At 42.9% G+C, this 25,814-nt stretch overlaps 2 protein-coding genes across 11 annotated transcripts in view; one reads left to right on the forward strand and one right to left on the reverse strand.

The window, feature by feature from the left end:
• Positions 1-7,271, reverse strand: part of CFAP52 (cilia and flagella associated protein 52) — a 25,780-nt gene extending 18,509 nt beyond the window's left edge. Inside the window, exons 1-5 of one of the 2 annotated variants that reach the window (XM_006041682.4) lie at positions 7,045-7,271; positions 5,006-5,205; positions 4,487-4,623; positions 922-1,050; positions 5-104 (exon numbers count right to left, since the gene is read on the reverse strand). In XM_006041682.4, the coding sequence (XP_006041744.2) occupies positions 5-104; positions 922-1,050; positions 4,487-4,623; positions 5,006-5,205; positions 7,045-7,126 (648 nt within the window). In that variant the 5' untranslated portion in view covers positions 7,127-7,271. The remainder of the gene's footprint in view (positions 1-4; positions 105-921; positions 1,051-4,486; positions 4,624-5,005; positions 5,206-7,044) is intronic. The other variant, XM_044939285.2, reaches the window with a different exon arrangement.
• The window catches only part of STX8 (syntaxin 8), a 209,305-nt gene continuing 187,332 nt past the window's right edge, over positions 3,842-25,814 (forward strand). For 7 of the 9 annotated variants that reach the window (XM_045164852.1, XM_045164849.1, XM_045164845.1 and 4 more), the window contains exons 1-2: positions 7,278-7,994; positions 17,770-17,869. In XM_045164852.1, coding sequence (XP_045020787.1) covers positions 7,978-7,994; positions 17,770-17,869 — 117 coding nt within the window. In that variant the 5' untranslated portion in view covers positions 7,278-7,977. Of the gene's footprint in view, positions 3,942-4,025; positions 4,051-7,277; positions 7,995-17,769; positions 17,870-25,814 lie in introns of those variants that run through there. The other 2 variants (XM_045164846.1, XM_045164848.1) reach the window with 2 other exon arrangements.

Below are 25,814 nucleotides of genomic sequence, written 5' to 3' on the forward strand. Positions count from 1 at the left end.
TTACTGAGATGCTCATGACTATTCTTTTCATCTGTCCTGTTTGGCACTCGGTTGGCCAGATCTTTCTGTTTGGGAGATCCAGTTCCCATACTCGAATTGTCCCGCTAGAGAAAAGAAACAATCATCTGGAGACCCATTTAATAAATCCTTCAGCTCTTCTCTGTTTTCTGCAGTCTTTTGAAGGAGAAGCTGAAAGGAAGAGAACTAGGTATTTTTGAGGATTTGTTATGGCCTGGTGGTCTCCCCAAGATACAGTCGTCATTTGGATGCTGAAGTACTAGCATCTGCAAGCTTTCTCATTTGGTTTGGTATAATGAATCCCTGAAGTTGGAATTGTCACAGAGAATCCAGTATAGATGGGTACCAAACCAGAAATCTTATTGAAGAGCGATAACTTTTTCTTTCTGGGTTAGGAAGATCCCCTGGAGAAGGAAATGGCAAGCCACTCCAGTATCCTTGCATGGGAAATCTCATGGACAGAGGAGCCTAGTGGGCTACAGTCTATGGTATTGCAAAGAGTTGGACATGACTAAGTTACTGAGTGTGCACACACGCCCTGAGTGTGAGCACAGATTGTGGGCAATGTGTTATCAGTAACAGGCAGACCAGAGGCAGAAATGGATTTAGCCAATCAGCAGAACTTTTTCAGTAGGAAGCACAGAATGATCAAATAACTGTATTTTAAAGGACTTCCAGCCAAAATAATTTTTATGTGCGTGCTAACCCGCTCCTGCATTGGCAGGTAGGTTCTCTACCGATAGCATCAGCTGGGATTTTTAGTGACTCCCAAATTATGAAAATTATGATGGAATCTCTTTTTTCAGGATGAAAACCACGTTCCCTGTAATTGGAATGACCATGTTTTCTTTGTGAGCAAATAGGGTAATACATGTTCTGGAAACCTTGACAGCAGACACGTACTTTCCAGCGGTGACAAACATGTCGTCGCGGCACTTGGAGAAGACGGCTGTGGTGGCGTTCCCGACATTGAGGCCGGCTGCGGGGCTGCCACAGATGGCCTCTCTCTTGGCTATGCTCCAGACTACCACACTGCTCAGACGAAAGGACAAAGAGAATCAGGGGGAAACGGGCTTTCAAAATAAGAACTGGCTCTTTTAGCCATTCTAGAAGGAAAGAAATACAAGACGTTACTCACAAAGAAATGAAAGAATTATATTGACCATCCCCCCCAACCCCCAGACATCTAAGTCTCTTGCTAAAATAGATTTTTGAGACAGGCAGGGCATAAAAGTTTACCACTCATTTATCACTGGTAAAAAATTTCCTTGGGGAAATACTCCAGCAAAAAAAAAAAAAAATTGTTAATTAGAAGCAATAAAAGAGAATGACATAGGCATGTTTTCAAATTTGACCATGCCATGTAGCTGTTTCAGTTGGAGGACTTGCCAAAGCAGGAAGTGCTAGGACCTGCCCCCAGACGTTCTGATTCAGTAGGTCTGGGGTGGAGTCTGAGAATCTGCTTTGCTAAAAAGTCTCTGGTGATGCTTTGGTCTGGGGACCACACTTAGAGCAGTTCTGTTGTAGCTTAGGGCTTCCCAGGTGGCTCAGTGGTAAAGAGCAGCAAATGCAGGAAACACAGAAGATGGAGGTTTGATACCTGAGTCGGGAAGATTCCCTGGAGTAGGAAGTGGCAACCCACTCCAGTATTCTTGTCTGGGAAATCCATGGACAGAGGAGCCTGGCAGGCCCCAGTCCTTGGGGCCGCAAAAGAGTTGGACACGACTGAGCACACACACAAACATGTTGTAGCTTACCTTTGCATCTTTCTGGGTGTAATCATACAACTTAGTCCTAAATTGATAGTGCTTGGTTAATGATATCAAGAATGCAGGGGAGGGGGTATTACATTAAACACTGGAATCATTGCAGAGATGTGGATGGACCTAAAGATTGTCATATGGAGTGAAGTGAGTCAGAAAGAGAAAAACAAACACTGTATAATATTGCTTATATGTGGAACCTAGAAAAATGGTAGAGACGAACTTATTTGCTAAGCAAAGCAGAAATAGAGTCGCAGATATAGAGAACGAACTTCCGGTTACAAGCAGAGGTGGGATGGATTGGGAGATTGACGTTGACATAAATACACTGTTGTTGTTCAGTCTCTCAGTTGTGTCCGATTCTTTGCAACCCCATGGGGTGTAGCTTGCCAAGCTCCTCTGTGCTCCACCATCTCCCAGAGTTTGCTCAAATTCATGTCCATTGAGTCAGTCATGCTACCTAACGATCTCATCCTCTGCTGTTCCCTTCTACTTTGCCTTCAGTCTTTCCCAGCATCAGTCTTTCCACATACCCTGTGCTGTGCTAGCCTGCCAGGCTTCTCTGTCCATGGGGACTCTCCAGGCAAGAATACTGGAGTGGTTGCCATGCCCTCCTCCAGGGATCCCACACTGCAGGCAGATTCTTTACTATCTGTGTCACCAGAGAAGCCCATGAATACTGAAGCGGGTAGCCTATCCCTTCTCCAGGGGATCTTCCCGACCCAAGAATCAAACCGGGGCATATATACACTGCTGCTAAGTCGCTTCAGTCGTGTCCGACTCTGTGCAACCCCATAGACGACAGCCCACCAGGCTCCGCCGTCCCTGGGATTCTCCAGGCAAGAACACTGGAGTGGGTTGCCTTTTCCTTCTCCAAGGCATGAAAGTGAAAAGTGAAAGTGAAGTCGCTCAGTTGTGTCAGACCCCATGGACTGCAGCCTACCAGGCTCCTCCATCCATGGGATTTTCCAGGCAAGAGTACTGGAGTGGGGTGCCATTGCCTTCTCCACTACTATGTATGAAATAGATAACTAATGAGAACCTACTGTATTGCACAGGGACCTCTACTCAATGATCTTGTGGTGACCTAAATGAGAAGGAAATCCAAAAAAGAATGGGTATATGTCTCCATTTAACTGACTCACTTTGCTACACAGAAGGAACTAACACAGCAGGAATGGGGAGTGACTGCTAATGGGCATCGGTTTCTTTTTGAGGTTGAAAGTTGATTGTGGCAAAGGTTGCGCAACACGACATGTAAACAATGTCCTTGGGGAAGTATTCTTGCAAAAATGATTCATCAGGAGAGTTCAGCGTGTACCCAAGATTGAGAACAACTACCATAAGTTAAGAATAGTAATAGACTGCTGGACGCATTTCTGTTGAGGAAAAAAACAGTCAAATGGGGATGGGCCAGGGACATGTGACTATTTCGCTATATACTGAGAACTATCAATATATAACTACACATGAATATAAATTTCCATTGTAATTAAGCTTTGCAGCTCAAACAAGAAAATATCTGTAAAAGTGCACTGAAGTATTAAGTCCTACACAAGCCTTGGGTGTTCCTTTAGCACTTACACAGGAATATGCACTGCATTGATTGTTCTTCCTAATATAATGCTTTGAAATACTTTTCCCCCAATATCATTTGTATGTATTCTCTCCCTACTAACCTTGACCGTGAGATCCTTGAGGGCAAAAATCACGCCTTAGTGAGGGAAATTAAAAATGCCACCTCTGAAGTCACACTTCAGGGTTTGTCCCCCAGCTCTGCTTCTTAGCAGCTGGTGACTCAAGTTCCTCATTTGTCATATAGCCCCAAGAGCTCCACCTTGTGGAGTTGCCATGAGGCTTAAATGAGATAATGCAGTTAAGATGCTTGGCACACATCTGACCTGTAGTAAGTGCTCAAAAAAAAAAAAAACAACAAAACTATGGTTGATGATGAAGATGGTGATGACAAGGATGATGTCATCTTTTCCAGCAATGATTCTCGATTTAGCTGCAAATTAGGATCACATGGGAAGTCTTTAGAGCTCCTAAAACTGAGGCCAATTAATCAAAGTCTCTGAAGGTGGAGCCAACCACCAGTAATTTTCTAAAGCTCCCAGTTGATTTCAGTCCACTGCCAGGCTTGAGAATCAACGTCCTATGGTATTTTCCTCACGGGCTTTTTAATTTTTTTCTTTTGATTCTTAGCATTTCAGAATATTTAATTTTCACTATTTTTCTTTGCAGTCTTTTCATACAGATGAAGTTTCATGTAAGTAGAATTCTTTATTCTGTGCTTTTTCTTAATATAGGGCATATAAATTTCCCAACTAATTGGGGGACTCTCTATAAGCACTTTAAGTCTTTAAAAATTTATAAATATTTTAAAATTATCAATGGCCACTAAAAGTTAACGTGTTTTTTTATAACATTTTCCCCAGTTTTTGCTTGGTTCTACATGTATATGCAGGTACTTTACTTTCATAGTTACATTATTTTCTTTGTTATTTGTTTCTGTCTTTTCAGCTTAATTCGAACTCTTTCACCAAAAATTTATACTTTCCCAAATTCATATGAGCTTCATAAGCTTTTCACATCACACATGCTCAAATACAGACAGGCCAACAGAGAATGTTAGAAAGGGGACAGTTGTTAACACGTCTAGAAATATGCCTAGTAGAAAAGAAGTAAGTGTGTTGGTTCATTACCTTCCATCGTCTGGGCCTCCTAGTGATACCAAGTACATATCATTTGGTGAAAAGGCCAGAGCTTCAATTTTGCCCTTGTGAAGTGACAGCCGAGCCATCAGCTCCCTTTTCTTATAATCCCACAAAATGATATCTGCCTGGGGGCAAGAATACACTGTCAGACCATAGACAGGCTTTGAAAGGACCAGAGGAGAGAGCTACCTCTCTGTGTGAAAAAATAATCATTCATCACTTTTCTAGAAATTAGAGCACGTCTTCCGAACATGACAAAACAGAAATAGGTATAAGCGGGGACTTTTGTTTCTAGGTATTACCAGTCACAAGCTGCTGCACGGGGTATAAAACCACCAGGTGCCTTTACTTTCAGCTTCACAGAGCGAAAATGAGTTCCAAGAGAGGTGAAGGGAAGAGGAGGCAGGGTGTAAACAGGACAGTGCAGAGCTACTCTGAAGTGAGGCAGTTTTTCTTGGGAGGCGCCTCTGAATCAATATACGGTGGGTGGTGTTTTAATGTATTCACCTTAAAGCCCATGAATGTGACTTGTCCAGACGCAATGTAAAGTCCACTCTTGGAGATGGCCACACAGGAGACGTTGTTGCCATGACCGTGTAGGAAATTCTGTTCCTGAGTATTTATTGCCTGGATGAGGATGGTGCAACCCAGAGGGTAGACCAGATGCTCCTGGTCAGGATGGCATTTTAGACCAGTGGGGACATGTCCTGAAAGAGAGGTTGAAAATAATAAGAGTCGAGGGCAGAAGTGGCTAATTGTTTTTATTTAGACTGAGCATAAGGCTTTTAAAATAAGCCTTAGTTCAACTAAAATAAGTGTGTGTGTTTGGGGGTTGGGCAGTATTAGGTAATTTTACTCTACTGACAAGGCTGGTATAGAGTATATTCACTGCTAACAAAAGATTTTCAGGGCATCCGAGGTAGAAAAAAGTCTGTTTATAATATATACAGCATGAGTCCACTTTTATTAAAAAATCATGTCAATGTACATTTGAAAGGATCATACCAAAAGTTTAACAGAGATATCTTTGGGACAAGTAATAATGGTTGATTTTTCCTTGGGTTTCACTGTATTTTTCCAGTTTTCTAAGCTCTTGTTCTTAAGTATGACTATGGATTTACCCCCTGTATTACTCTATATTCTCAGTGCATAGTATACTTTTTGCATGTGTGCATGTGTGCTCAGTCGTGTCCGACTCTTTGACCTCATGGACTGTAGGCCTGCCAGGCTCCTCTGTCAGTGGGATTATCCAGGCAAGAATACTGGAGTGGGTTGCAATTTCTTCCTCCAGGGGATCTTCCTAACCCAGGATGGGACCCACATCTGGTGTCTCCTGCATTGACAGGCGTGTTCTTTACCACTGAGCCACCTGGGAAGCCCACCATACTACTTGGCATTCAGTAATTTTAGATAAATGCATATTTGACTGTATGAAAGAATATAAATTGTCAGAAAACCAAGAAGGCAAAAACAATTCAATTTTATTGAATTTTTAAAGGCCAAGATAATTGGAGACACTGAGATATAACTGACAATACTCTCTGAGCGCTACAAAACAGTATTGAACAGTACTGAATTCAGTAGCAGGGCTCTCTACTGGTCACCAGTGTGATCCTTTGCCCTCATAGCAAGTCACTCACTTCCTTTACCAATGATCTGGTGACCAGCTCTAAAGATGGCCAGTACTAGGATGTACTAAGTGCTCAATTTCTGTCAGAGACCGTTAACATAAAACAAAGAGAAGGCTCAAGAGCCAAGTCCTAGAATGTGCTAAAGCTTTAGTTATTGATTGTTCTGTGTCTACATTACTACATCACTACAATTTTAAAGCTTTCAGGCATCACAATGCACTTTCTTTAAAAGTTGGCTTTTTCTAAAATGCAATCCATTGCTTGTTTTCATCCTTCTCAAAACCCAAGCAGCATTTCCCCTCTTCATGTTCCAGACAGGAGGTGGTCATGAGTCAGATTCGAGCAGAACAACCAGGCCCCTCTGACCAAAGCTCCAGTCCAGCTCCCCGTGGTGTCCATCATGGTCTGAAATCCTCACCTTCCTTCTGGTTAGAAGACAAATCATCCCCTAAAGTGGTTGCTCAAAACACAAGTTCCCCACTCTCTCCAGCCCCTTCTCATTAGTACATCAGCTGGGATTTTAGAGGTTATTTGGTCCCAGGGACCTACACGTATTCTGTAATCCAATACTGAGGGGCAGACAGTTTTGCTGGCTGTGTGGGGCTTAGAGCCAGGGGAGAGCTGGCTAGTGGGAGAAGGGTTTCAGATCACACTTTTTAATCCTTATGGCCTAGTAAGGGGGCATTTGGTTCCTTTCAGATGTTTGCAAAACCCATCCCGTTCTTTAAGGCCCGGAGTGAGGACATGACTCTAAGATCTTTGGGGAGGAGAGGCTGTTTGGCTCCCCAGTGCTTGACTCATGCCAGTGTCCCAAGCTGCCTTCCAGGTGCCGCCTGGTGTCTCACTGTCCCTGGTTGCACCACATTGTCCCTGGGGCCCCTAAACCACCTAGCCCAGACACGTTCGAGGTCTCACCATTGAATCCGATCACGGCCTCAAGCTCCAGCTCCACTGCGTCAGCCACCTCATCCTTGGGCAAAGTTTGGGTCTCCATCATCTGGAGACTCGGCTCACTTTCCTCTCAGCCTACAGAGGTGCGGCGTCTTCTGGTCGTTATGGTAACGGACTTGCGCATGCGCGCCAGATCCACGGTCGCGCTGAAAGCCGGCCTACGGAGTCCGAGTCCTTTTGCCCTCGTGAAAATCAAGAGAGGGGTTTTTTGTTTGTTTGTTTGTTTGTTTGTTTTTTAATTTTCTAGTATTTCTCTGGAAATTTAAGGGGCACGAAATGCACAGACTAATTCCCTCCTCCTCCATGTAAAGAGTCTGTGACCTTTTGGGTAACGATATAATCAAGTACTTGATGGCATTTAAAAATTAAACATAAAGTTAAGTGCCTCTGCTGGGAAGGCTGCTATAATATATAATTGACACTTCTTTGGGTCCCTTGAAACAGGATAAAAAAATAATTAAACCATTGAGGTATAAATTACATATCCTAAAATGTATTTAAATTGAATTTATACAATTGTGCAACTATCACCACAATCCAGTTTTTTGTTTGTTTGTTTGTTTGTTTTAAGCAGAATAAAATGTTAAATAACGCTAGAGGTCTTAAGGGGCTCCCACCTTCCGAGGAAAATGCTTGGATTTTGTTCGAAAACAATTTTATTTGAATTGCACCCAGCTGTTCGCGTCTCTTAATGGACGCAAACTGGTCCAGCTCTCAGTCTCCGGGGAAGCGCTTTCCTTTTTCTCGTATCAATAGATTGGAGGCCTTAGGGTACGTATATTGCAAACTCCAAGTTCCGGGCGCGCACGGGTCGAGCCGCGGGGTCTGAGCCGCGCGGGCCGCCGTAGTCAGCTGCTGTGAGCAGGAAGTGTCCGAGCTGAGGGCGGAGACTGCACCATGGCCCCGGACCCCTGGTGAGCCCCGGGTGAGGGCGGCAGCGCGAGGACAGTCTCGGGGGAGGCCGGGCTTCCGGGGAGTGGGTGATCGCTAGGCATTGGGGACGGGGGCCTTTCGGAATGAGGGGTAGGGTAGCAGGGATCCTTCTCCTGCCGCCGAGAGCCGGGGGTTGAGGGGCTGCGCTCCTCCGCATTCCGCCGCCACTCTCGGTCCTGCAGGGGTGGCTGGGGTGGGAGACGCGGTGTACACTTGGGGGAGTTCCAGCGCCAAATCTCTGAGCCGCATCTCCATCCTGGTGGTGGAGCTGGCTAATGCCCACTTCCCCGGGACTCCTGTGAAAGTGAAGTACAGAGTAACCTTTTTTGTGGAACGCCAGTCCCTCTGGTGAATTTCCTTATTTCACCGGTAGCGAAACCGAGGTTCAGAATTCACGGGAGTCCGCGAGTTAGTAACCAGTTGACGCTGGGGTCTAGATCTTGTGCGCCCTTCAAAGAAAACTAACAGGAATCTGGGAAGGAAATTATGCCTGTTGTTGACAAGGTATTTTATCCTCACCTCAGTATCTACAGCAGCAACTTATGCAATAAAACAATAGCTGATAAGAGTCTTTTATTCAACAGTCAAGTCCCGAGGACTGAATGATGAGAGACAAATTCCGATCCAAGAAACCTACTGCAATAGCGTATTCACTTGAGCTTTTTGTTTACTAATTAAAAACCCTCTAGCTCTACAAAGGTCTTTTTGGAGAATATGTCTCACATTAGTACTTGTAACATAGTTTATAGTTAAGTTGCAGACAGTCTGGATATTAATAGATTAACTTTGCAAGATCAAAGTTAATCTACCTAGGATCTGGATTGTCTGGACCAATGTCTTAACTGATTCCATACTATTTTTTTTCACCTAATTTTAACACCCTGATAGAAAAATATAGAAAATACTGAATATTTGCAGAGGGGGGAAAAAAAAAAAAAAAGAAACATCTTTAATTCTATCATCTGAAATAATTGCTGTTGTTGATTTTTTAAAATGAATTTATTACTTTGTATAATATATGTGTGTATATAATGTATTTTATAGAAACAGGGACCATTTCTCTGTATCACAGATATTCACCGAAAACACAATCCTTATGTTGCTTAATAGTGTATCATGTGAATAACCATGATGGAGTGTGATTTAATCATTGTACCTTTGTACCTTTTAAAAAAATACTAGGGTTTTTTTGCTTTTATTTTTTTTAATTGGGAAGACTGCCCCTTGGTACCATCTCTCACTTCCTTGACTGACTTCCTAGATGTGGAGCTACTGGGTCCAAGAGTATGAACATCTTTAAGGCCGTTGATACAGATGGCTGAGTTGCCCTCCACTTCATGGAGGCTAATTCCCTCATTTTACACGTAAAGTAGGATATATAGCTCAGAAATAAGGTAGTGGTCCCAGGGTATCCATTTAGGTGGGTGGAAACTATCCCCAAACCCCTAGGCCTCTTCCACAGTTAATGTGCAAAAGTGCGGATAATTTCTCCTGCTACTCTCAAGTAGTTTAACTTAGCAGCTTCTCATGTTTGTTGAAAGTGAAACACTGGGGGACTCTGCTGTGCTCAGTCAGCTTCCTTGGAAAGTGGGCTGCTGATCAGGAGAGCAGAAAGGAGTAGGGGATAGGACTTAGAAAAATCTAGAAAAACAGACTTGATTACAGTTTAGCCCTCCTATCGAGAATCTTGTCAGTGATGCTTTACTCATGTTTAGAAGTAGAATATGACTGTTACTCTTTTAATGGTCTATCAAAGCAAATGGTAAGCTCACTGTGTAATAGAAATATCGCATGGAGACTGTCTCTGAACAGGCTCATTGCTAAAGTTAATCAGCTCTGCCACTTTCCCCCTCCATTCCAGTTCCTCAGCCTCTGTCATGGTGTCACCGTCCTCTTAGTCTCTTAGACCTAAAAAACTCCAAGCATCTACTTTTTCTTCATTCCTCCTATCAGACTATTGACTCATCTCCATGATTTTTATTTTTTTCTTTTCTGCTGTTGTCCAATCCTTTTTAGCCTTATGGTTTACAGAAAGTAAATGTTGGTGGCTGGTTATGGAGTTGAATAGCTAGAGAAGCCTTCTACTGGTCTCCTGCCACTCTTCTTTCATTCCCAGTGATTTGTGGACGTGGAGTTCAGGTTACTTTTCTAAACTAGCACTTTAGGCACCTGTGTCCTTGATTCCATCATGAGGTTGCCCGTTACCACTAGGCCAGTGGTTCTCAAGCTGTGCTATAGATTGGAATCTCCTGGGGAGCTTTACAACTCCTCACGTCTAGGGCAAGCCCCCTGCCAATTCAATCAGAATGCTTGGGGTATGAGGAAGCTTTAAAAAACATCCCCAGTGATGGAAGGGGCTTCCAGGGTAGCTCAGTGGTAAAGAATCTGCCTGCCGATGCTGGAGATGCAGCTTGGATCCCTGGGTGGGAAGATCCCCTGGAGAAGGAAAGGGCAACCTACTCCAGTATTATTGCCGGGAAATCCCATAGACAGAGGAGCCTGGCAAGCTACAACCCATGGGGTCACAAAAGAGTTGGGCACAACTGAACACTTGCAGACCAGACAGTGATTCACATGTGTAGAAGAACTTCAGAACCAGTTTGTAGAGTTCAGGCGAGAACACAAGAATCAGAAGCAAGACAACTGGGGTTTTGGCCATAAGCATTTCACATAACCTCTTCAAGGTCTCACTTTCTCTGTAACAGTATACCCCACAGTTCTCAAATTCCCTTCAAACCTTATTATTATGCTACTCAAGGCTCTGCAGAAACTAACTTCAACTCCTTTCTGCCATCTTGTTCTTCACTGTCCTACCCAGGACCACCCCTCAGCTGACCATGCCAGGCTCTTTCCCTTCCTTTCATCTTTGCTTGCTTCCTATGCCTCTCACCTCCTCTAAAAGGTGCTCCTCCCTCTTGCTGGAGTGAGAGCCCTGCTTTGACCTTGTGGTTCAGCCCAAGGTATAACCTCTTGGCCCAGCCTTATCAGGTCCAAGTGTCTCGGCCAGTAATCTCTGTCACTTCTGAACTCTGGAAATATGCACTTGTCATTTCTACTCCTCGTCTGTCAGGAGGTGTGTTACACCTTATTATTGACTTGCATTTATGTGGTCTTGGACCACAGAGCCAGACCTAAGAACCTCTTTTCATTGATGACGACATGGAGGGGAAATGGGGAAATGTGGCAAAGTCGGGGCCAGCACCCAATTTTTCTTATCAGCCTCCTGTTTCCTTAATTATGTATTGGCTTATATCACCTGCTCACTTTTGGTATACATGAATATATATACATATATATATATATAGAGAGAGAGAGAGAGAGAGAGAGAGTGTGTGTGTGTGTGTGTGTGTGTGTGTGTGTGTACACATATGGGCTTCCCTGGTGGCTCAGGGGTTAAAGCGTCTGCCTGCAATGCGGGAGACCTGGGTTCGATCCCTGGGTTGGGAAGATCCCCTGGAGAAGGAAATAGCAACCCACTCCACTATTCTTGCCTGGAGAATCCCATGGACGGAGGAGCCTGGTGGGCTACAGTCCACGCGGTCGCAAAGAGTCGTACACGACTGAGCGACTTCACTCACTTACAGTACATATGTAAGTTAATCCTGTTACAGAGCCAAGTTTGCTCACCAGTGGACAGTAAAGCCAATCTACTGACCCCTGGCGGTGGTGAAGGGAAGTGCAGCGTTTATCGCTGCCAAGCAAGGAGTCCTGGTAGCCGCGGCTCCAAACACATGCAAATTCCTTCTCCGCCCCCCGCCCCGCCATCGCGGGTCGGGGGGTCGCAAAGAGTCGGGCAGGACTGAGGCACTAACACTTTCATTTTCAGGGAAAGATTTTTAAAGACGGGATGAGGAGTTTGTGGGGTGCGTGATCAGCTCGTGGACATTCTTCTGATTGTGGTGGTGAGGTAATTAAGAATCCGCATCCTCAACCTTGTGGTTCCAAAACCGGTCTGGGTTCTACAGGCTTGGGGGGGCCGGGGCTGGGGACGGTTAAAATCGTCTGCCTGCTGGGCGTTTCAGCATCTGCAAGACAGCTTGAAGGACACGGCTCAGAAAAGGTGGCTCTTCTACCACCCTTGAAGAAGAAGTAAAGGTCCTTGACTTTGCTTAATGGCTAAACTATTCTTACTTTGTCTCTCTTGAGTGTTTTCCTTTCCTTCTGCATTTTCTTTCTTCTCAAAATTTACTCTTTGGAACTCAAGGAAGGCCTAGGAGGCTAAAGCTTTTCTCTAGACAAGAGGCAGGTGGAAGACATGGAGGTAGGGGTCTATTCCAGGAAGGCCCCGTAGGTTACACTACCTCCCTGGATCCTTATTAAATGTAAAATGTAAAGCTCTTAGCATGGAACCTGACCCAGATCAGGTACTCAGTTGTTAGCCATAGTTACCATTACTATAGTAAGATTCCTCAGGGAAAGGACTGGAAATTGTTTTTTTCTCTTTGTTTAGAAAGACATTTGCCAGGTCCCCTCAGTGTTTAGATGACACATGGGAATTCAGAGATTTTTTAAGAAATGGCTCATTTTTTTCAGACAAAAATTGGAACATTAGATTCCACAGCAGATTTAAATATTGTTTACTGGCACAGTCCTGGAAAATATATCTGTCATGTATTCATAGTCTCCACCCTTTAGAAGACATGAAATATGTATACACACTTAGATATTTTCCGAAACAGATAAAAAGTGAAAAGGCTATTAGCAAAGGAAAAATTAAGGGACTGTTAGAGATTCACTCAGAGAAGGCAGTGGCACCCCACTCCAGTACTCTTGCCTGGAAAATCCCATGGATGGAGGAGCCTGGCAGGCTGCAGTCCATGGGGTTGCTAAGCGTCTGAAACGACTGAACGACTTCACTTTCACTCTTCACTTTCATGCATTGGAGAAGGAAATGGCAACCCACTCCAGTGTTCTTGCCTGGAGAATCCCAGGGACGGGGGAGCCTGGTGGGCTGCCATCTGTGGGGTCTCACAGAGTTGGACACGACTGAAGCGACTTAGCAGCAGCAGAGATTCACTGTGAGCCCTTCAAAGCCCCCACCCCTGTTGAATAGCAAATAGAAGCTCAGGATGTGTTTCAAGAGAATTCCGGTGTCAGGTGGGTGTGTGTCCTTTGTCCTCAGAGCATTACGTTACCTGTTGTTCTGTAGGGCTCTTCCCTAAATAGCTGCTCTCCTGGCCTCTCACTCTCCATCCTTTTATCCTGCCTTATTTTCTTTCTTCAGTTCAGTCCGTTTCCTCAGTCATGTCTGACTCTTTGTGACCCCATGGACTGCAGCATGCCAGGCTTCCCTGTCCATCACCAACTCCCAAAGTTTACTCAAACTCATGTCCATTGAGTCAGTGATGCCATCCAACCATCTCATCCTCTATCGTTCCCTTCTCCTCCTGCCTTCAATCTTTCCCAGCCACAGGGTCTTTTCCAGTGAGTCAGTGCTTCGCATCAGGTGGCCAAAGTATTGGAATTTCAGCATCAGTCCTTCCAATGAATATTCAGGACTGATTTCCTTTAGGATGGACTGGTTGGATCTCCTTGCAGTCCAAGGGACTCTCAAGAGTCTTCTTGAACACCACAGTGTAAAACCATCAATTCTTTGGCGTTCAGCTTTCTTTATAGTCCAACTCTCACATCCATACATGACTACTGGAAAAACCATGGCCTTGACTAGACGGACCTTTGTTGGCAAAGTAATGTCTTTGCTTTTTAATATGCTGTCTAGGTTGGTCATAACTTTTCTTCCAAGGAGTCTTTTAATTTCATGGCTGCAGTCACCACGAATTGCAGTCACTGCAGTTTCATCTGCAGTGATTTTGGAGCCCCCCAAAATAAAGTCTCTCACTGTTTCCATTATTTCCCCATCTATTTGCCATGAAGTGATGGGACCAGATGCCATGATCTTCGTTTTCTGAATGTTGAGTTTTAAGTCAACTTGTTCACTCTCCTCTTTCACTTTTATCAAGAGACTCTTTAGTTCTTCTTTGCTTTCTGCCATAAGGGTGAGTGTCACCTGCATATCTGAGGTTATTGATATTTGATATTTCTCCCGCCAATCTTGATTCCAGTTTGTGCTTCATCCAGCCCAGCGTTTCTCATGATGTACTCTGCATATAAGTTAAATAAGCAGGGTGACAGTATACAGCCTTGACGTACTCCTTTTCCTATTTGGAACCAGTCTATTGTTCCATGTCCAGTTCTAAGTGTTGCTTCCTGACCTGCATACAGATCTCTCTAGAGATCCCATCTCTTTCAGAATTTTCCACAGTTTGTGGTGATCTACACAGTCAAAGGCTTTGGCATAGTCAATAAAGCAGAAATAGATGTTTTTCTGGAACTCTCTTGCTTTTTCGATAATCCGACGGATGTTGGCAATTTGATCTCTGGTTCCTCTGCCTTTTCTAAATCCAGGTTGAACATCTGGAAGCTCACAGTTCACATACTATTGAAGCCTGGATTGGAGAATTTTGAACATTACTAGCATGTGAGAAGAGTGCAATTGTGTGGTAGTTTGAGCATTCTTTGGGATTGGAATGAAAACTGACCTTTTCCAGTCCTGTGGCCACTGCTGAGTTTTTTAAATTTGCTGACATATTGAGTGCAGCACTTTCACAGCATCATCTTTTAGGATTTGAAATAGCTCAGCTGGAATTCCATCACCTCCACTAGCTTTGTTTGTAGTGATGCTTTCTAAGGCCCACTTGACTTCACATTCCAGGATGTCTGGCTCTAGGTGAGTGATCACACCATCGTGATTATCTAGGTGATGAAGATCTTTTTTGTACAGTTCTTCTGTGTATTCTTGCCACCTCTCCTTAATATCTTCTGCTTCTGTTAGGTGCATACCATTCTGTCCTTTATTGTGCCCATCTTTGCGTGAAATGTTCCCTTGGTATCTCTAATTTTCTTGACGAGATCTCTAGTCTTTCCCATTCTATTGTTTTCCTCTATTTCTTGACACTCATCACTGAGGAAGGCTTTCTTATTTCTCCTTGCTGTTCTTTGGAACTCTGCATTCAAATGGGTATTGTATCTTTCCTTTTCTCCTTTGCTTTTCACTTCTCTTCTTTTCACAGGTATTTCTAAGGCCTCTTCAGACAGCCATTTTGCTTTTTTGCATTTCTCTTTCTTAGGGATGGTCTTGTTCCCTGTCTCCTGTACAATGTCACGAACCTCCATCCATAGTTCATCAGGCACTCTGTCTATCAGATCTAATCCCTTGAATCTATTTGTCACTTCCACTGTATAATTGTAAGGGATTTGATTTAGGTCATACCTGAATGGTCTACTGGTTTTCCCTGCTGCTGCTGCTGCTAAGTCACTTCAGTCTTGTCCGACTCTGTGCAACCCCATAGACGGCAGCCCACCAGGCTCCCCCGTCCCTGGAATTCTCCAGGCAAGAACACTGGAGTGGGTTGCCATTTCCTTCTCCAATGCATGAAAGTGGAAAGTGAAAGTGAAGTCGCTTAGTCGTGTCCAACTCCTAGCCACCCCATGGACTGCACCCTACCAGGCTTCTCCGTCCATGGGATTTTCCAGGCAAGAGTACTGGAGTGGGCTGCCATTGCCTTCTCCAACTGGTTTTCCCTACTTTCTTCAATTTAAGTCTGAATTTGGCAATAAGGAGTTCATGATCTGAGCCACAGTCAGCTCCTGGTCTTTTTTTCTGCTGACTGTGTAGAGCTTCTCCATCTTTGGCTGCAAAGAATATAATCAATCTTATTTCAGCATTGACCATCTGGTGATGTCCATGTGTAGAGACTTGTGTTGTTGGAAGAGGGTGTTTGCTATGACCAGTGCGTTCTCTTGACAGAACTCTCTTAGCCTTTGCCCTGCTTCATTCCGTACTCCAAGGCCAAATTTGCCTGTTACTCCAGGTGTTTCTTGACTTCCTACTTTTGCATTCCAGTCCCCTGTAATGAAAAGGACGTCTTTTTTGGTTGTTAGTTCTAGAAGATCTTGTAGGTCTTCATAGAACCATTCAACTTCAGCTTCTTCAGCATTACTGGTCGGGGCATAGACTTGGATCACCATGATATTGAATGGTTTGCCTTGGAAATGAACAGAGATCATTCTGTTGTGTTTGAGATTGCATCCAAGTACTGCATTTTGGACTCTTGTTGACTATGATGGCTACTCCATTTCTTCTAAGGGATTCTTGCCCACAGTAGTAGATAAAATGTTCATCTGAGTTAAATTCACCCATTCCAGTCCATTTTAGTTCACTGATTCCTAAAATGTCAACGTTCACTCTTGCCATCTCCTGTTTGCCTTGATTCATGGACCCGACATTCCAGGTTCCTATGCAATATTGCTCTTTACAGCATTGGACTTTACTACTGACACCAGCCACATCCACAATTGGGTGTTGTTTTTGCTTTGGCTCGGTCTTTTCATTCTTTTTGGAGTTATTTCTCCACTGATCTCCAGTAGCATATTGGGCACCTACCGACCTGGGGAATTCATCTTTCCGTGTCCTATCTTTTTGCCGTTTCATACTGTTCATGGAGTTCTCAAGGCAAGAATACTGAAGTGGTTTGCCATTTCCTTCTCCAGCGGACCACATTTTGTCAGAACTGTCCACCATGACCCGTTGTCCATCTTGGGTGGCCCTATATGGCATGGCTCATAATTTCATTGAGTTAGACAAGGCTGTGGTCCATGTGATCAGATTGGTTAGTTTCAGTTTGTCTGCCATCTGATGGAGGATAAGAGGCTGATGGAAGGTTCCTGATGGGAGAGACTGACTGAGGGGGAAACTGGGTCTTGTTCTGATCGGTGGGACCATGCTCAGTAAATCTTTAATCCAATTTTCTGTTGATGGGTGAAGCTGTGTTCCCTCCCTGTTATTTACCTGGGGCCATACTATGGTGGAGGTACTGAAGATAATGGCGACCTCCTTCAAAAGGCCCCATGCATGCACTGCTACACTCAGTGCCCCCAACCCTGCAGCTGGCCGACCCACGCCTCCGCCGGAGACTCCTGGGCACTCCTGGGCAAGTCTGGGTCAGTCTCTTGTGGGGTCACTGCTCCTTTCTCCTGGTTCCTGGTGCATACAAGGTTCTGTTTGTGCCCTCCAAGAGTCTATTCCCTAGTCCTGTGTAAGTTCTGGCAGCTCTATGTTGGGTTTAATGGCGACCTCCTCCAATAGGGCTTATGCCATACCCAGATCTGCTGCACCCAGAGCCTCTGCCCTGCGGCAGTCCACTGCTGACCCGTACCTCCACAGGAGATACTCAAACACAGTTCTGTCTCAGCCTCTGTGGGGTCTCTTGAGTTCATTGTTCTTTTCTGTATTCTCCCATGCCTGTAGCACTGCTGAGCTCTCCAGAAATGTTTGCTGAATGTTTTGTGAATGAATGCATTGGGATGCTTTATCAGTGGCCAGAGAGCACAGTGGTTAGGAGCACAGACAGGCTTCAGCACAGGGGCCAGGAAGCCGGGGTTTGCTGCTGGAGGTACCAATTGGGCAAGTGGCTCTACCTCCCTGTGCCTGATTTTTCTCAAGTATATGCTGGGGATGGGGACCCAGCTCCCAGTGTTCTTGTGTGGGTGGAGTGAGTTATTACAAAGGAAGAGTTGAGACCGAACCCATCCCATAGTGAGTTACCATTCACCACGTGTATGCCTTTACTGCCCCTCTTATCATCCTCCCTTCCTGTTCGCTGTCATGACTAGAATTACAAATTGCAACTTTAGATTACGCTGAAATTTCCTTTAAGGAACTTTCAACACGTCTGTCCCTTTATGACTCTGATGCAGGTTCTCCACCTACGATTCTACCTGCCAAATTGCACAAGAGATTGCCGAGAAAATTCAGCAGCGAAATCAGTATGAAAGAAATGGTGAAAATACAACCAAGGTAAGGCCAGGAGAGACTGGGCCCTTCAGAGGATTTGTTTGAGCTCTGAGGTCTGAAAACTCTCCCCTTTCAGAGGCTGTATGTGTAACAACCTGTGTGTGTTAGTCACTCAGTTGTGTCTGACTCTTTGTGACTCCATGCACTGTAGGCTCACCAGACCCCTCTGTCCATGGAATTCTCCAGGCAAGAATATTGGAGTGGGTTGCCATAGGTCAAATGGACATTACAACCAGTCCATTCATTGTTAGTTTAATCACTGAGACCAAATGAAGCAGGGAATCTCTTTAATTTCCCCTATTTTATCTTAAAAGCTGCTAACAGTTTTATAGTCTAGTTCCAGAGTTGGTACACTGTCCCCCAGGTGGTAAATCTATCAGGCTCTGCAGAACAAGAGGCAAGTTCTCACCTCTTTGAGTAACCATTCTCAACAAAACGATGATAGTCTTTTTTCTTTTTTTACATTTTACATTTAAACATGATCATCCTTTGCTTTTGGGCTGTAAAAAAGACAGTGGTGGGATTTGGCAAGGTTTTTTTGAGCAAATCCTGAGTCCATGCCAATTCCTTTGATTCTAATCCAGCATCACAGGTTTCTTTGTAACTTCCCCATTCCAAATTAATGTTTTCCTTTTCCTGCAGTGAGAACCCAGGTTTCCACAAGCATTGATATGTTCTTGCTCATTTGGTCTCTCTTAGGAGTGAAAGTCACTCAGTCATGTCCGACTCTTTGTGACCCCATGGAATTCTCCAGGCCAAAAACTGGAGTGGGTAGCCTTTTCCTTCTCTGTGGGATCTTCCCAACCTAGGGATCGAACCCAGGTCTCCCACATTGTGAGCGGATTCTTTACCAGCTGAGCCACCAGGGAAGCCCAAGAATACTGGAGTGGGTAGCCTATCCCTTCTCCAGTGGATCTTCCTGACCCAGGGATCAAAGCAGAGTCTCCTGCATTGCAGGTGGATTCTTTACCTGCTGAGCTACATGGGAAGCCCGGTCTCTCTTATAGTTTATACAAAAAAGTTTTCAGAATCATTACACAAGCACCACTACATATACTAAGTGTAGTTTGAGTCTCTTTATTGTTGTTTTTTAAATTTAGAATATCCCGCTAAGGGTACTAAGGTTATTCTGTTTTAAAGATATGAGAATTGATTATTTTTTTCAGTATCTTATGCTCTCCTCTGTATCTATTGATATTCATTTTCAGGGTTTGCTTTTTTCCCTGCCCTTAAATTTTAAATATGTAAAACATTTATATAGTACAGAAGTCAGTATTATATACAAAGGTATATTCAAAATCTTGTCTCCATTCCACCCTTTTTCTTGCCTTCTTCAACTTCTTCTTAGAGTAATCCTTTCTTTTTTAACTTATTTTCTCATTTATTCCTCCTGTGTTACTTCTTGTGGAAATAAGCATCCAGGGGTGTGTGTGTGTGTGTGTATGTGTGTGTGTGTGTATTCTCATTTCTCTTCCTTTAACAAAAAGGTTACTCTTTTGTCTCTTGTTCTTTTCACCTACTGTTAGGTAGGTATCATAGAAATGTTAATTCGTTGAGATCTTTTTGGTTGTTCTTAGGACTTTATAGTGCTCTCTTGTGTGTTGTTTAGTCGCTAAATTGTGTCTGATTCCTTTGTTTTCCCATGGACTGCAGCACACCAGGCTCCTCTGTTCATGGGATTTCCCAGGCAAGAATACTAGAGTGGGTTGCCATTTCCTTCTCCAGGAGACCTTTCCGACCCAGGGATCTAACTCAAGTCTCCTGCATTGGCAGGCAGATTCTTTCCCACTGAACCACAAAGGAAACCCCTATTGTGTATAATGTAGTTCATTAATCTGTCTCCTAAGAATAGGCATTTAGATTGTTTCCTGTATTTTGCTCTTAAGAATAATGCTGCAATACATAGCTTTGTGATTTTTTTTTTTTTTGAGATTCTTTTAAGAGTGAATTCTCAGAACCAGGGCATTTGTGGTTTCTTTTTTTTTTAAACTTGTTGCCAAATTACCCTCCACAGGGGTTGTCACCTTTGGCTTCCCAGGTTGGTCAGCAGAGGGCGTTGTCAATTTCCTGAATTTTTTGCCAACCTGCTGCTACTGTTGCTAAGTCACTTCAGTCGTGACGGACTCTGTGCGACCCCATAGACGGCAGCCCACCAGGCTTCCCCGTCCCTGGGATTCTCCAGGCAAGAACACTGGAGTGGGTTGCCATTTCCTTCTCCAATGCATGAAAGTGAAAAGTGAAAGTGAAGTCGCTCTGTCCTGCCCGACTCTTAGCAACCCCATGGACTGCAGCCTTCCAGGCTCCTCCGTCCATGGGATTTTCCAGGCAAGAGTACCGGAGTGGGGTGCCATTGCCTTAGGTGAGATAAAATATTTTAGTATAATTTTATTTTATTTAATTTTTAAATGGAGGCATAATTGAATTATAATATTATATGGGTTTTAGGTATGCAGCATAGGGATTTGATATTTTTGTACATTACAGTGTGATTACCAGATAAGTCTAGTTACCATCTTACCATATGAAATTATTATATTATTGACTATATTCCCTATGCTGTACATTATGTTCCCTTGACTTCCTTACTTTATAACTGAAAGTTTGTACCTGTTAATCTCCTTCACCTTCCAGTGTAGTTTTAAATTTGCGTTTTTCATGATGTGAAGTATGTTTTCACATTCTTACACACCATATATATTCTGTAAGTTAATTCCCTATCTTTTGCCCATTTTTTTCCATTGGATTATTGTTTTTGTTTTTTTTTTTTAATTTTTAAGAGCTCTTTATGTATTAGGGAGATTAGCTCTTTCTGATATATTGTAATTATTTCCTCTCCTTTATCATTTGTTGCTTGACTTTACCATGGTAGCTTCATCATATGAAAGTTTTAGTTGTTTTTTTTTTTTTATAAAGTTGACTATCAATTTTTAATTGCCTCTGCATTTTCACTTATAGCTTTTGCTACTTGTAGGTTATAAAGGAATTTGTTCCTGATTTCTTCTAGCAAATTCATGGTTTCATTTTTTACATTTAGATCCCTGATCCATTCAACCAGTATCATCTTCTGATGATAAACCATTCTGCTAAGGCACTTCAGTCATGTCTGACTCTGTATGACCCTATGGACTATAGCCTACCAGGTTCCTCTGTCCATGGGATTCTCCAAGTGTGAATACTGGAGTGGGTTGCCATGCCCTTCTCCAGGGGAACTTCCCAACCCAGGGATCTATTCTGCATCTCTTACGTCTCCTGAATTGGCAGATGGATTCTTTACCACTAGCACCACCTGGGAAGCCCAATAAACCATTTGACTAAGGGCTGGCTGAAGCACAAGCTGGAATCAAGATTGCCAGGACAAATATCAAATATCAATAACCTCAGATACACAGGTGACACCACCCTTATAGCAGAAAGCAAAAAAGAACTAAAGAGTCTCTTGATGAAATTGAAAGAAGAGAGTGAATAAGTTGGCTTGAAACTCATCATTCATAAAACTAAGATCATGGCATCTGGTCCCATCACTTCATGGCAAATAGATAGGCAAATGGAAACTGTGAGAGACTTTATTTTTTTGGGTTCCAGAATCACTGCAGATGGTGATTGCAGCCATCAAATTAAAAGACACTTGCTCCTTGGAAGGAAAGGTATGACCAACCTAGACAGCATATTAAAAAGCAGAGACATTACTTTACCAACAAAGGTCCATCTAGTCAAGGCTATGGTTTTTCCAGTGGTCATGTATGAATGTGAAAGTTGGACTATGAAGAAAATGGAGTGCCAAAGAATTGATGCTTTTAAACTGTGGTGTTCGAGAGAACTCTTGAGAGTCCCTTGGACTGCAAGGAGATCCAATCAGTCAATCCTAAAGGGTATCAGTCCTGAATATTCATTGGAAGAACTGATGTTAAAGCTGAAACTGCAATACTTTGGCCACCTGATGCAAAGAACAGACTCATTGGAAAAGACCCCGATGCTGGGAAAGATTGAAGGCGGGAGGAGAAGGGGACAACAGAGGATGAAACGGTTGGATGGCATCACTGACTCAATGGACATGAGTTTGAGTAGGATTTGGGAGTTGGTGATGGACAGGGAAGCCTGGTGTGCTGCAGTCCATGGGGTCGCAAAGAGTCAGACACGACTGAGTGACTGAACTGAACTGAATTATAAAAATGAGTTTTCCATGTGGCTTAATATTGCCCAGGTTAGATTAAATTCCTCAATATAGGCTTTCTGGATTTAGGTTGTATAAAATTTTAAGCATTTTAAAAATGTCTCAGATTCACATGTCTATACCAATTCTGATGAACTTTAAAAAAAAATCTTTCTCTGTTAAGTATACAATAGTTTAATATACATTTTTAAAGTTACTTATGCCATTGAGCATCTTTTCATATATTTTTTGGATGTTTGTATTTCTTCCTTTATGAATTGCCTGTTACATTCCTATACACGTTCTTATTATTTCTTAATTTCCAAGTGTTTCTTACCTATTTGTTAACTAAGCTTTGATTAAGCTTTGATTTGGCACATTTGGTACAAATATTTTTTCTATTAATTTGGATTTTGATTTTATAAATGACTTTTTAAAAATATACATACTTGTTTTTAAATTTTACTTGAAATTATCACTGTTTTATTCATGGCCTTTTCTTATAGGAGAAGGGGAGTAATAGTTAGAAAGGCTTTTCATACTCAGGGATTATATTAACAGAAATACTTTGTCTAATTACCTAAATTTTCTTTAAACTTTCCTCCTCTTTTTTTTAAATCTTTTTTAGAACACAGAAATCTTTACAATATTTGAAATTTGTTTTGTGTATTGTAATTTTTTTCCCATTTGCTAAATTATTAATCCCCACCCAAGAATGAAATGTTTCCTATTTCATTCACTGAATTTTTACACAGCTGCACTGTTTCTGGACCTTCTGTTCTTTTGCACTCATGAAGCCATTGGTAACTGCTAGCATCACATGCTTGTAGTTTTTTTAATAAAGATTTAACATCTGATTGTTTAAGGCCCCCTTTGTAACACATATCCTTGATCTTTCTATATCTCCCTTCATTTATCCTCCTCTAACAGCAGTTTTGCATAGCTTTACTTACTTAGTTTACTTGGAGAGGCAGGGTGCTGTGCTAGGTCTTCATTGCTACACAGGCTTTTCTCTAGTTGTGAAGAGTGGGGGCTACTCTCTAGTTTTGGCAGGTGGGCGTCTCATTTCAGCGGCTTCTCTTGTTGTGGGGCACAGGCTCTAGGGCGCTCTAGGAGTTGCAGCTCCCAGGCTCTAGAGCACAGGCTCAACAGTTATGGTGCACAGGCTTTGTTGCTCAATGTACAGCATGTGGGATGTGCCCAGATCAGGAATCAAACCCGTGTCTCCTGCATTGGCAGACAGACTCTTCACCACTGAGCCACCAGGGAAGCCCTGCATAGCTTTATTAAAAAGAATTTTGTGCTGTGCCTCATTTACCACCTCCTCTCGGAGAAGGCAATGGCAACCCACTCCAGTACTCTTGCCTGGAAAATCCCATGGACGGAGGAGGCTGGTGGGCTGCAGTCCATGGGGTCGCTAAGAGTTGGACACAACTGAGCGACTTCACTTTCACTCTTCACTTTCATGCATTGGAGAAGGCAATGGCACCCCACTCCAGTACTCTTGCCTGGAAAATCCCATGGACGGAGGAGCCTGGTAGGCTGCAGTCCATGGGGTCGCAAAGAGTCAGACACGACTGAGCGACTTCGCTTTCACTTTTCACTTTCATGCTTGGAGAAGGAAAAGGCAACCCACTCCAGTGTTCTTGCCTGGAGAATCCCAGGGACGGGGGAGCCTGGTGTGCTGCTGTCTATGGGGTCGCACAGAGTTGGACACGGCTGAAGTGACTTAGCAGCAGCAGCAGGAGCAGCTCTAATAAAAGCACTGCACATGGGATTTTGGATCGATGTGTAGTATATTTATAGATTAAATTGGGGAGCATTTACATTTTTACAGTGTTGATTCTTTCTCTTCACTCATTCCTTCGGCAGTATTTCCTGCAATTACTATAGGCCAGGCGCTATGCTAGATATGTTTTAGATTTTGTTGATATTGTTAATGATGTTTAAAAATAATTTTTAGAAGAGTTCTTCCTACCTGAATTTAGGAATGCCGTGGATTTTTTCATTTTGTGGTTGATCACCACCATGAATTCTTTACCTTTTTCTAGTCATTGTTCGGTTGATCCTCTTAACTTTGCCACATAGACTATTTTTAACCTGCAAATAATGATAATTTCATTTCCTTCTTTCCAGCCCTTATGTATTTCTTTTAACTTGTCTTATTGCATTGGTTAGAACTCTAGACCAAAGTTAAATAATAGTGCCATTAAGGCCACCACTGACCCATTCCAAGTTTTCTTTCCTTGTTTTTGTCATGTTTCTAATTAATTTCCCCTGTGTTGTATTAATCATATGTTTATTTCTATTTTTAGTTGTTAATACCACTAATAACTTTAGTTATTAATACTATTAGCTGTATTATTAGATCTTCTAACATCAAAGTACTTTTAAATTGCTCAGATAAATCCTGCCTGGTGATGGCATGCTGTCATTTTTAATATAATTCTGAGTTTGCTTTGCTAATATTTTTTAAAGGCTTTACATTTATAATCCTTGGGGTAGATTGGCAAGTGCTTATTTTTTTTCTCTTATCTCCTGTCAGTGTTCGTTACCAGTGTTGTGTTAGCTTAAAGTATGAATTAGGCTTTCATCCTTTTCTGTGCTTTGGAAAGCTTCTGTTAAATTCTCATAACAGAACTTTTTTTCCTGAAAATAATAGTTTTCTTATAAAATATTAAGAAATCCTGCTACTTAGAGATAACCACCCTTGATGTTTTGATGTCTTTAGTTCCTGGGTTGTTTTTTCTCTCTGTGAGTGACATTGCATTTTATGACTTGATTTCTTTTTCTTGTAATAAATTACGATGGATATCTTTCTATGTTAACAAATTTAGATGTCATTCATACTTTTTAATGACCACATACTTTTTCATCTGTTAAATGCTTTTGATCTTTAATTTTTTAGACTCTTAGACCTGGTGTGTGTGTGTGTGTGTGTGTGTGTGTGTGTGTGTGTGTGTTCACTGTTCTTTTGTTTGTCTGTTTTGCTCTTTATTTCTTGAATGAGGAAAGATCTGCCTTCCTTGGCGTTTCCCCATAGACGTTGTGGGTGGTTTTTCCGTGGTTCCCAGAGGTATTAGAACAGTTACGGGTAGGTTTTTCTTGGCTGCTGACACCTTTGAGGGTTGCTTGATGTATGTCGTGCTTCGCCAGCCTCTGCTGTTCCGCTGTGTTTTCCTTGTGTGACCCCCACTAATCTAAGGAGAGAGCCCCTGCTTCACTGCAGTTGTATAATTGTTCCTTTAAACAAGGTAGCAAATGAAACTTGGGACAGTCTTGTCTTTCTAAACATACCTCCAATTATATCCGTGGTTGACTATGTTTACTTTACAGGGTTGATTTTATTTTTCATATTTTTAAATTGCTGAGAGGTGTTCTCTTCCCCTCTCCAGCATCCTTTAAGGCAGCACTTAGAGTCACAAACAAAACTTGACTCTGGGTTTGTAAATTGGAGAAAATTCACACACTCCTAGAAAAGAGAGTCATATGTGGTTAACATTCCTCTTGTAAAGAAAGGCCACGCTGCTATAAAACTTTGAATGGGTTGTAAGGATACCAGTGTGTTTAGGGAAGACTGTCCAGGATGGCAATGGGACTTGACATCTTGCTCTTTGCAGTGTGGGTGAGGGAACTGTGGGGTTTTTGCTGGTGAACAAAGATGGGGTACATGCAATTTCCCGTGTGGCTCCTGGTAGACAAATAGGATCAGAAGGTAGATGTTCAAGGGCCAGAATTCAGCTGATTGTGAGAGTAAAGTCAGAGTTCATAAATGGACCGACTTACCACCTGGTCAGG

Source organism: Bubalus bubalis, chromosome 3 (assembly GCF_019923935.1).
Source record: "Bubalus bubalis isolate 160015118507 breed Murrah chromosome 3, NDDB_SH_1, whole genome shotgun sequence".
Taxonomy (NCBI): Eukaryota; Metazoa; Chordata; class Mammalia; order Artiodactyla; family Bovidae; genus Bubalus; species Bubalus bubalis.